Here is a 12,320-nt window from a genome sequence, read left to right as displayed (position 1 = left end):
TATTCTTTTCCAGCTCACTGCCCCCAGTGTTTTTTGCAAACTCTCTTTTTTTTTTTAACTACTTATTTTGCATTGGAGTATAGCTGATTGACAATATTGTGATAGTTTCAGATGGACACCAAAGGGACTCAGCCATGCATATACATGTATCTGCTCTCCCCCAAACTCCCCTCCCATCCACGCTGCCACATAACATTGAGCAGGATTCCCTGTACTATACAGTAAGTCCTTGTTGGTTATCCGTTTTAAATAGAGCAGTGTGTACATGTCCATATTTTTTGCAGATTTTAAAAATAAAATGGGGGATACCTTTAAAAATTTTGTTTTATTAACCTTTTTATTTTGTATTACAATATAGCGGGTTAACAGTATTGTGAGAGTTGGGAATACTTTTTATATTGTGATCCAGTTTCATCAAATAATGCTCATTACCTATGATAACTTTGATTTTTTTTTTTTTTGGTTCTTTATCATTAACAAAAATGGCATCTGAGATTAAATTTTACCTTGTTCCTTGAGTCCCAGTCCACAGTTTGAAAAATTTACTGTGGAGCAGCGGTTTTCAGTTTTCCTGGTCTGAGAATAGCCCTGTGCTCTTGAAGGTTGTTGAGGACCTGAAAGAGCTTTTGTCTGTGTGAGTTAGAGCCGTGGGGTCCTGGGGCCGGCTTGTGCTGGTGCAGGAGCAACCCTGAGGTCAATGAGCAGCACCTTGTCACTTTGTAATTGGCCACAGCAGGAGTACTGACCCCGTGAAATGGGGCAGATGCTCCAAATGGGAGCTTTTCTCCCCTTTGGAGAGGCCGGTGTTAAACATTTACCAGCTCAGCACTCATCATATCTGTCAATACTTATCATATCAGATATTAAACTAAGACTTTTTTTTAAGTGTAAGAACACACAGTTCACTTTCCACTCATTGTCAACAGTGACAAGGTCACCACACAGTCTGTTGCCTCTGGGAAACTCCGCTACAACTCGTGAGAGCAGGCAAGACACCGGGAATTGTTTCGTTGCTATGAATAGGGTTTGGATCTCACAGACCCCCTGACAGTGTCTGGGGGACACGCGGGAGCCTGGAAACCACCCTTTGAAAACCATTGTTTTTAGAGAAAGTAACTTCCAGTAAGGAGGGGGTATGTGAACCGATGAGGAAGTTATAAGGGTCACCTTGCTGGAGTCTCAGAAGCTTCAGCCTCTCCTTCTGAGTGTTCTGAGGCCCGTGCAGCACCTAGTCGGCTATGGCGTCCACTCCATAAAGTGCTCCCTAGTTCTGTCTGGTGGATACAGTTATCAGTGGAAGCTCATTTTAAAGTATTTAAATTATGGCTCACTAGAGGACAGTATTTTTAGATCATTGTTTTATTCCAGTTAGAAGACTGATGAATTTAGGTTTGGGAGAAGAGCAAGTGGTTAGAGAAATGGAGTGTTTTTATGATTATCTGATTTCAACATGAGAATATATTTTTCACTGAGACGTTTATTTACCATCTTGCGAAATGACTGCCTTTGTGGATTATATAAAGATATTATGAGTAAGCATCAGAATAATAGAAACAGAGACCTGGTTGCATTTTAGAAGTGCCTTCTGTTTGGACCTCCAGTTTTCTTGCGCCAAGGATAGATTTATTGGTGCCTGGGCTATGCCTAGAAGCTCTAGTTGATGATTCTTATTAAAGGAAGGCACTCTATCATTGTTCTCTGAGATTATGGATATTTGGAAAAGTGCCAGTAGGTCACTGGTGTTTTGCATATAGATGGTGGTGCCCTGGAGGTGAATGCTGGGGATCTAATATCTGATTGTGCATCACCTTCTACACATCACAATGAGACTGGGCAGAAATGCATCCAGGTTCTGTGGTTATCTCTGCACTCACCTGCCCCAGATAAGCTGTGCCTTCGCCCTGGAAATCGCCATTGGGGTGCAGATTTCCACTGACTGCAAAATGACAGTGGCAGCCAGGAGGCACCCAATTGAATTGGCCACAGTCAGGCAAGAGAATAATAAATTGCATTAATAAAAGCGACACATCCTCTGGTTGACTGTTGGGCAGTTGTGTGGAGGCAGCTTTCCGGTCAGCCCGTATTTATTTCCCAGCCGACATGCTTTTGGCTGCCCTGAGTCAATCCAGATCACACTTAATTCTTGCCTGTTTCCTCTTCCTTTGCCCCATCTGTCTTGTTCTAGCATGTTTCGAGGAAATTTAAAAATGATTGTTTTTATGCTATTAAATCAATAGCATTTTTAATTTCATAGCCTCCTTTTTACAGTCTGTGTGTTCTTTTTACTCATAAAGCCCAGGCATGCTGTTTAAGGGACAAAATAATGCTTTTCTTCACATATTTTTCTCTTTATCTCTGAATTTTTTTTCCCTTTTCATCTTAATCTCTAATTTTGGCTTTGTGTTAAAGAGTTGGGGATGTGCGAGTCAGAGCAGAACTTGAATTGCTTTTACCATTAATTACCTCTGTGACTCTGAACTGTTCACTCGATCATTCAGATCCTTAATATTCTCATCTGTAAAATGGCGATGATAAATACACTTCTTGATGTAGGTGGGAAGATTAAGTAAGACTGCGCATTTGAAATGTATAGAAGGTTAACGTCCTTTTGCTTACTCAAGGCACAAGAACCCAGAGGTAAGTACTAGGAATTGCAGTAAGGACGCTGACGGAAGGATGCTGTCAGGACCTGGTGACCCTGGTTTATGCTTTGTTCGATTTTTTTTTTTTTAAAGGAAACTCTAGATGACATTTAAAAAGAGAGCTAGAAGATTTTAAAATCGAATTAAAAAGACACTCACCCCTTTCTGGATAGTTGTTGCTACGATTCAGGAGTTCTGTATAACCGTTCATGCTACTTAAGGTTAGAAATCCCAAAAGCCCATTTTTCCAGATTAATCTGTGGTTGAGAAAATTATTGACTATTGATAGTCGAAGAGTGAACATAGTTGTTAAAACTGAAGTGGCTTTTTTTTTTTTAAGCTAATGGTACATGACCAAATTGTTTCTAGAAATTTCTTTCCTTCCTTTTCCCTCTGTTCATGTATTTATTTTTTCAGACATGAAGAGCAGCCAAGGCCTTTTGTGTTGCATTCTTGCTTGAGGAACTCAAACGATGAAGTCAGATTTCTGCAGATGTGTTCTCGGGTTCTGGTGCTCTGTCTCCTCCCTTCGAAGAACGTCCAGTCTCTCAGCCTACGCATAATGCTCGCGGAAATCCTGACAACAAAAGGTAGACTTCCATAACTAATCGATATTACTAATGCGATGCTTAATGCAAACTAATTTGCTCCATACGAATGTGAGAACACTTTATGTGATACCTGTACAGACCTTGTATACTGTGGGATGTATGGGAATTGAAGTATTTTCAAAAGGTCAAGTTTTAAATGTCACTTGAAGAAGACATCACTTGGCCCTATGTGATAAATTTTTTTATATAACATATTGCCAAATACATAGTCCATTTCATTTTTTTTTAAATAATAGATAACCAGTCCTTAATGAAATTAAAAGACACTTACTCCTTGGAAGGAAAGTTATGACCAACCTAGATAGCATATTCAAAAGCAGAGACATTACTTTGCCAACAAACGTCCATCTAGTCAAGGCTATGGTTTTTCCAGTGGTCATGTATGGGTGTGAGAGTTGGACTGTGAAGAAAGCTGAGCGCTGAAAAATTAATGCTTTTGAACTGTGGTGTTGGAGAAGACTCTTGAGAGTCCCTTGGACTGCAAGGAGATCCAGCCAGTCCATTCTAAAGGAGATCAGCCCTGGGTATTCTTTGGAAGGACTGATGCTAAAACTGAAACTCCAATACTTTGGCCACCTCGTGCGAAGAGTTGACTCATTGGAAAAGACTCTGATGCTGGGAGGGATTGGGGGCAGGAGGAGAAGGGGACGACAGAGGATGAGATGGCTGGATGGCATCACCGACTCAATGGATATGAGTTTAGGAGAACCTTGGGATTTGGTGATGGACAGGGAGGCCTGGCGTGCTGCAATTCATGGGGTCGCAAAGAGTTGGATATGACTGAGTAACTGAACTGAACTGAACTGAACCAGTCCTTATGCCCTTCACAATGTAGCATCCATTATATGCATAAACAAAGGAATATCTGTACTCAAGGTCTAGTATGCATTCACTTAAAATACCTTTGCTGCAATATTCATTGGTAATACCTATATGTGACTTAGGTCTTCACAGGCAGAGCAGTAGTAAAGAACCTACCTGCCAATGCAGGAGATGCAAGAGATGCAGGTTCAGTCCCTAAATCAGGAAGATCCCCTGGAGTTGGAAATGGCAACCCACTCCAGTGTTCTTGCCTGGAGAATTCCATGGACAGAAGAGCCTGGCGGGCTACAGTCCATGGGGTCACAAAAAGTCAGACACGACTGAGCACAGCACCACCACCAACATATGTGACTTAGAATACATAAAAAAGGAGCTGTACCACAATATAATGTGGTTATTAGCAAAAAAGTGTATCCAAGGAAATGCTTAGCTAGGATAAGGAAAATGGAAGAAAATATCATCTAAAGAGAAACTTTTCCTACCGCAGAATCTCAAAAGAACGTTGTGTTTATATGCATTGATTTAATCTCTCATTTATTGTCTCAGGATTAGCCAGCTCTGCCCATTAGCTGATACAGCCAACCATAGAGAGAAGGTGACCTTTTTAACCTGAAGTTTGTAGGATGACTCTTTCATGGTGTCCTTGGCTTTCTCACAACTGTCTCCCTGAGGTTTCACCAGTTGGGAGAATGTTAACTTTCAATCTTTTGGCAGACAAAGCATGTTGAGCCTTATAATGGAAATAAAAGGAAAAAAAATGGATGTACTTAATTTTGATAGCTTTGTTAACCGCTTGGGTTCCGAATGACTTTCTTTCATCATCCTTTTCCGTGTAACTCATTTGTTAAAATGACCGCTTGGTTGTAGCCTTAGCTGGTAGCAGACCCAGAAGGATGGGTCCGTGTGTATGTGTGTGTTGCGTGTGTACGCATGCATGCACACTTGTGCAGCCCACTTGGGTAGTTTCACAGTGTTTGCCAGGTGCAGTTTCAATTACGGAACCATGAACACAGCTCCTCTGAAGGAGAAGGCCTTTTCACTGTTGCTCTCTTCTCTGTCCCGCAGTCTTGAAGCCGGTGGTGGAGCTGCTCAGTAACCCAGATTACATTAACCAGATGCTGCTCGCCCAGCTGGAGCGCAGGGAGCACATGAACGAACATCACAAGAGAGCCTACACGTATGCACCTTCCTATGAAGAGTTCATCAAGCTCATTAACAGCAACTCTGATGTTGAGTTCCTGAAGCAGCTCAGGTATTTGGTCTTTAATTATAGCATGACAATGCTACTAATTATCCTTCTCTGCCTGGTTAGGTTTAAAAAAAAAAGTGCTTGTCAGGGAAGCAGAAATAAAGGAAGTCCATAAATCTCACTAATCAGTAACAACAAAATTTATCGAGCTTCTCCCTTAGTAGCGGAGTTCGTTTGTTCAAAGTACCGTGTTTTTCAAATGATTAGGTTATAATAGAAAGTTGATCAGTTGTTAGAACCTGTGTAGCTGCTCAGATGCTTCCTTGTGGAAAGCAGTGGAAGGAACTGATGTGTGTTTAAAATTACAGTGTAGAACATTTGTGTTGATTTTCTTTTTTCTTAGAAAACACAGAGGCCCAGTTTGGGGAATAAAGGGGTTCTTGACTGATTGTCTTGAGAAAACACATTGGAAATAACACCCCAGGAGTCTCTTTCATAGGGGAGTCCAGTCTCCTTCCCTCACCTGTGACTGGGAGAGTTCCGTGGGCTTTGCTGAAACGTAGCATCTCGGGCAGTTCTCTTTGAGGCGGCACTGGTGTATGTTTCATCCTCTGGGTGGTTGTCCCTGTTCGCTGTATCTGAGGCACAGACCTGAGGACGAGTTCTTACTCTCTGCTTCTTGTACTGGAGAGGCTGCCAGGAACAACTCTATGATGGCAGGGATTGATCTTTCTGCTCAAAGAGGAGGTGACGCTGCATAAAGTATCTTGTTACTTAGCTACTTATTGTTCATCTGATAAAAAAAAAATTGCCCTCTTATTTAAGGATCAGCTCTGCCCACTCATATTGACAGACGGAATTGCTTTTTATCAGACTTCTGTCTGAAACCCACATCGATGAGGCTCATCAGCACAAATGGAGCTGCTTTCTTCAGTTATAATCTCAACTATCCTGTTGTTTTTCCTGTACAGTTAGAGGACTCTGCTCTCCGACTTTTATTAGCATTTTAGGTCCCTGTCTTCAAACTGCCCCCAGTAAAATTTTGGGATAGGCTGCCTAAAGCAGGAATTGCATCTTATTTAGACTAAGTGAAACCATATTTGTTTCATACATGTTTGAAAATAGATGCACGGGTGCGTGCTTAGTTGCTCAGTCGTGTCTGACTCTTTGCGACCCCTTGGACAGTAGCCCTCCAGGCTTTTCTGTCCATAGGATTTCCCAGGCAAGAATACTGGAATGAGTTGCCATTTCTTCCTCTGGGATCTTCCCGACCCAGGGATCAAACCTGCATCTCCTGCTTGGCGGGGGGATTCTTTACCACTGCATAACTTGGGAAGCCTGGAAGAAAGATGAGTATTTTCTAAAGGAGATAGTCACTCAGCTCTGCTAGACTAGAATGCATTAAAAATAAACAAACAGCAGCAAAAAAACCCTTGAATGTGCTATTTGCAGTTCTGCAGTAGAACTACAAAAAAAACTTTGTTTTCTTTTTTTCTGAGTCAGCACGAGATGCTTTCATGGTAGGGTTGTAGAGCTGGAAATGCGTCTGGCAGGCACACCCCTGGCTGTATATTAGAATCAACCAGGCTTTTAAAAATTACAGCTTGAGATCCCACTGTTTCTTTGAGGCTACTTCCTCGTTCTTCTCTAGCCTCCAAGATGTCAAACTGAGGATATGGGAGCTAGACTGGGTTAATATTTTGAATTTTCTGGGTCTTCTAGTAGGAGCAGTGAACAGCTATGCTAGCAAAACAGGAGCCGGTAATCTGAATGTTGTGTTGAGGCAGGATGTTAAAGGGCAGCTGATCAGATTCCAGTGGTGGAGTGGCTGGTGGGGTGAGGCCACCGTAAAGGAAAGGCAGAGAGCCTCGTTCAGAGCTAAGATGCACCCACCTGTGAGATGCGGCAGTCACAGCCGGACTAGAGAAAAGACCGCATGTTCCTTTATTTTGAAGATAAAGCGGGCGTCGAAGTGAACATTAAGCAAAGGAGACGTGAAAGGCCCCGATGGAACCTTTTGTAAACAAGTAGGCAGGTTGTGGTCCGGGAATCTGGCATATCCAGGGCTGTCTGCCTTCTGAAATTCTTAAGGTTATTTGTGAAAAGTTATTTGCTCCTCCATGGAAAGTTATCTGTGAAAATTATTTGCTCCTCCATGGAAAGTACAGATGCCTAGGCTTCACCCCTGGGAACTTTGTTATAACTGGTCTGGAGTGGAACTGGGGCATCAACTTCCCAGGGGATCATAACATGCGATTAGGACCCCAAGAATGTGGTATCTCTTTTAAATGTAATATCCTCTCACCTGCTGCCAGTCTGAAGTTTTTGCCAGATGTCTTGTCATGTAATTCATTCTATTCTGATTCTTTGAAAACGACTTACACTATATGAGGTGCACAGTAACTCTGATGGGGGAATACTAACTGATCTGGGCCCCTCATTCTTCTGCCAGGATTACTGTCACGAGCAAAGGGCATCTTACCCCTGACCTTCCCGAGAGACGTGTTTAATCTGAGGTTTCTCAGCCTTGGCAAAACTGACATGTGGAGCTGGATGATCCTTTGTTGTGGAGGTTGTTCAACTTAGTGTAGAACATAAGCAGCGCCCCTGGCCTCCACCCGCTGAATGCCGGCAGCACCCCCAGAGTTGTGACAGCCCAGAATGTCTCTGGACATTGCCGTGTGTCCTCTGGGGGACAAAAATGTTCTGCTTAAGAGCCACTGGTGTAACTCCAAGAACAGTTTGGAGATACTGTACTTATATTGTACATGCTTGCTTGGTCTCTTCAGTCGTGCCTGATTCTTTGCAACCCTGCCTGCCAGGCTCCTCTGTCAGTGGAATTCTCCAGACAAGAATACTGGTGTGGGCTGCCATGCCCTTCTCCAGGGGATCTTCCTGACCCAGGGGTCTATGTCTCTTGCATTGGAAGGCAGGTTCTTTACCACTAGTGCCACCTGGGAAGCCCTATCTTATATTAGTTAGGTTTAGATTCAGCTGAAAATTAGAAAATCCACAGAATAATGACGACTTGTCAAAGAACAGAGGGTGTTTTCTTCCTTACACAGAAGTCTGGAGTACCCAGTGGGGTCCCAACCTTCTCAAGGACCCAGGCTCCTCCTAGCTCACTGCTCTGCCCTCCTGTATTCCAGAGGCCTCATGGTCAGGATGTTCTCTAGGGTCCCAACCCAGGAAGTGGGAGGGAGGCCAGGAAAGATGGTGGCATAGGTCATGCATGCACTGCTTGTCTTTTAAGGAAATTTCTAGAAGCTGCTGCATGACATTTTTGTTTATGTTGTGTTGGTCAAAACAATTGAGAAAAAAAACAAGTAGTCTTTTTCTGGGCACCCTTAGGCTTAGTTATAAATGGAGGGTTCTATTACTAAGGAAGACTAAAGAATGGGTATGGAATAGGCAGGTAGGCATTTTTGCCCGGGTCCTATGTGCTGTGGGTTAGAGTAAGGCAGTGGGAAGGTGTTTTCCTGGCCTGGACATTCGCCAGGGTTAAGGAGATGCCAAGCAATTACTCAAGAAAGGAAAGCTCTTTTTGTTTTAAGCTACCATTTGTTGACAATCTAATGTGTATCCAGCGCAATGCAAGATTCTTTGTAATAATCATCTGATCCTTATAACCCCCATGTACAATAGGTGTGTGTGCTCATGGCTTGGTTGAGGAGAGCAAAGTGACTTGCCCTGGATCAAAGCTAATCAGTGATAGAGCTGGGATTTGAACTCGAGTCTGACTTCACACGCATTTATAGTGCTGGGTGACCTGCCAGCCAGGCGGGCAGAGAACAGTAGTGAGACACAGCCCCAGTCTTGTGGGATTGCCTGCTGGCGTGGAGACGACTCTACTGTTGGTGGGGCTTGGCAGGCACCAACCCTGGCTTAGTCTACTGTTGGTGGGGCTTGGCAGGCACCAACCCTGGCTTAGGTATAACTCACGCAATAACCATCAGAAGTGCCATCATCTTTTATTAAGACAGTGACCGCCAGAGAAACGAGTAGTAATAAAGTAAATCAGAGCAGCCTGTCACTGCCATAATCTCATTTACCGCCAGCCTGATCTTTATTAGATTTTTCAGTTCTGTATTTGTTTATTTCAGACCCTCATTTAGAGAGCAGTGGAGAACCTAAAAATAGAGAGGAAATTCTAATAATAAATGAAAGGTTAAAATTAAAGATTATTTAGCTTGGAGAAGAGAAGGAAACCTTGTATCTAGCACATACTGAGATTGGTATGGTGTTTGCAGTTTTACTAAAGCAAGAGGCAGTGGGCCTAACTGGATTAACTGAAGAGATCGTGACTAACATTAGCATGGGTTACTGAGAGGGTTTCTAATTAGTTTTTCTTTGGCTATCATAATGCATTGGATTTTTCAACTCTGAATCAGTTTAGGTACATCTGCACATGAAGATAAGATATTAAAAATAATAAAATTCTTAAAAATCTCATGCTGCTGTGTAGAAAAATTCAAATTATTTGAATGTTTAGTGTTTTGAACAGGATTCTGAAAATGTGAATCTTGAGCAGTAAATAGGGTCACATTATTGAAGAACAAGAAAAAAAGAAGTCAAGCATACTTAAGACAACCCATTGCAGTGTGTCAGAAATCAGTGAGCATGTGTAAACCGCTAAGGAAGGCTCGTGTGGGCGGACAGGGAGATGGAAATGCAAACTGTAAAACAGAGGCCTGGCAAATCTTTATGGAAAGAATAGATGAATATAAATTTAGTTTTAGAACACACATTAAAACGCGAGACTGCCTATGAAAATGTCTAAAAGATCTCTCAGTTTTATGAAAAAATAAAAGTACACTGACTTGAGAATATTATTGCTTCCAGTGTCTGAGAAATAGCAGAGGGCACTGAGGCAGGGGTTAAACATATCCCAGGGCCCAAGTTATTTTTACTTAGGAGGCAAGATTAAATATTGGCAGCAATTAAAATGTGACATGAGAAGGGGGGTTTTGGTGTGAAGTTGATGCTGTCACTGAAAGTAAAGGATCTCTTATGTGCTTGTGTTTGGAGGAGCTCTGGCGCTGGGTTAGTTGTGGGTAAGTGTTCCCTGCTTTACGAATGACAGAACCCCAAGTCAGTTTATGTAAAGCACTTGGCCCAAGACCTGCGTATTTCTAATTGTTAGCTGGTACTAGTATTGTTACTGTTTGTAATCACTAGACCAAGGCTTGCAGATGGACTTAATATGATTGTGAAGACTGGGCAGCTCCTCAAGGCCTGTGAGGATACAGCATTTCATCTTAGGGTTTGAGGAGCTGTCGTGATCAGGCCCATCTAGTCAACACTTTGGTTTTTCCAGTAATCCTTTTCGGATGTGAGAGTTGGACCATAAAAAAGGCTAAGTGCTGAAGAATTGATGCTTTCAAACTGTGGTGCTGTAGAAGGCTCTCGAGAGTCCCTTGGATAGCACGGAAGTCAAACCAGTCCATCCTAAAGGAAATCAACCCTGAATGTTCATTGTAAGGATTGATGCTGAAGCTGAAGCTCCAATACTTTGGCCACCTGATATGAAGAGCTGACTCATTGGAAAAGACCCTGATGCTGGGAAAGATTGAAGGTGGGAGGAGAAGGGAACAGCAGAGGATGAGACCGTTGGATGATACAGCTGACTCGATGGACATGAGTTTGAGCAAACTCCGGGGGATAGGGAAGGACAGGGAAGCCTGGTGTGCTGCAGTCCATGGTGTTGCAAAGAGTCAGACATGACTGAGCAACTGAACAACGACATTGATAGCAATGGTCTTGTCTATCTTGAAATCTGATCCATCTTCGGGTAAAGGCATAGGGCAAATGAAGACCTCAGTGTCACTTTTATTACTGATGGATCATGGAGAACATGGTTTACATATGTGGGCAGCACACTGGCTAAAACTGAGTTTCAGCATTAGACGTTCTTTCCTGCCCAGCACTGCCGGACTGGGATCCCTCTCCTTGTGCCTGCTCATCCCTGGCGGGCGTGGTCCACTTGCTGCAGGGATGTGGTTCCCGGAGGCAGGACCACATGCCCCTGAGAGGAAAGGGCACGGGAGGGCAGCACGGCACTTGCCCAGTTCCTCCTCCTCTGTGATCACATGAAAAGCCTCTTCGTCTCGGGAGGAGAGGACTGAGAGACAGATGGAGAGAGGCCAGGGGTGGAGCTTCTCGGACTTTAAACATGAAGGGTTTGAGAGTAGGGTGAGGTCTGTGGGTACTGCCTGTCTCGTTAAAAAAAAACAAAACAGAGACAAACATCGTGGTGCTCACAGACCTTCCCTGCCATCCAGTGGTTAAGAATCCACCCTTCCACTGCAGGAGGTTCAACCCCTGGTCAGAGGAGCTAGGATCCCACATGCCACGCAGTGTGGCGCAAAAAACGAAAACAAAACGTTTTTTACAGATGATTGCGGGAACAAAAGAACTTGTGATTTACGAGTAGTGAAGAGCGGTGAAGGCTGGTGGAGGTGGTTTGCTGGTCCTTGTGAGCAGCTGGTTTCTGTGGCGGGAGGGTTTTTCTTAGCCCTGACTTGCAGCATCTGGCGGTTCCCCTAGTGTCCACACTGCCAGCATGGCCAGTGGAAAGCCACCAGCTTGATGTCAGCACATGCGGAGCTGGGAGGAGACCCACAGAGTATGTGTTCATGTAGCATTTCCAGTACATTGACCCAGTGGGTATAAAGAACCTCCCACAGAGATAAGAAATCAATGAAATCATTAGGAACCAGTCAGTTTTGAGTACTTTTAATCCTAAAAAAAAAGGTCAGTTCAGTCAATGCAGTTGCTCAGTGGTGTCTGACTCTTTGCGACCCCATGGACTGCAGCACACCAGGCCTCCCTGTCCATCACCAATGTCCAGAGTTTACCCAAACTCATGTCCCTCGAGTCGGTGATGCCATCCAGCCATCTCATCCTCTGTTGTCCCCTTCTTCTCCCACCTTCAATCTTTCCCATCATCAGGGTCTTTTCAAATGAGTTAGCTCTTCGCGTCAGATGGCCAAAGTATTGGAGCTTCAGCTTCAGCATCAGTCCTTCCAATGAATATTCAGGACTGATCTCCTTTAG

At 43.5% G+C, this 12,320-nt stretch overlaps 1 protein-coding gene across 5 annotated transcripts in view; it reads left to right on the top strand.

Annotated features, from left to right (window-relative positions):
* SNX25 (sorting nexin 25) overlaps window positions 1-12,320 on the top strand; it is a 91,200-nt gene that overhangs the window by 27,437 nt on the left and 51,443 nt on the right. For all 5 annotated transcript variants that reach the window (XM_068970545.1, XM_068970544.1, XM_068970543.1 and 2 more), the window contains exons 4-5: window positions 3,060-3,232; window positions 5,141-5,327. In XM_068970545.1, coding sequence (XP_068826646.1) covers window positions 3,060-3,232; window positions 5,141-5,327 — 360 coding nt within the window. The remainder of the gene's footprint in view (window positions 1-3,059; window positions 3,233-5,140; window positions 5,328-12,320) is intronic.

The sequence above is a fragment of the Capricornis sumatraensis genome, chromosome 4 (genome assembly GCF_032405125.1).
Source record: "Capricornis sumatraensis isolate serow.1 chromosome 4, serow.2, whole genome shotgun sequence".
NCBI classification, from domain to species: Eukaryota; Metazoa; Chordata; class Mammalia; order Artiodactyla; family Bovidae; genus Capricornis; species Capricornis sumatraensis.
Note: the sequence above shows the minus strand (reverse complement) of the source record. Positions and strands in the feature narration are given on the sequence as shown.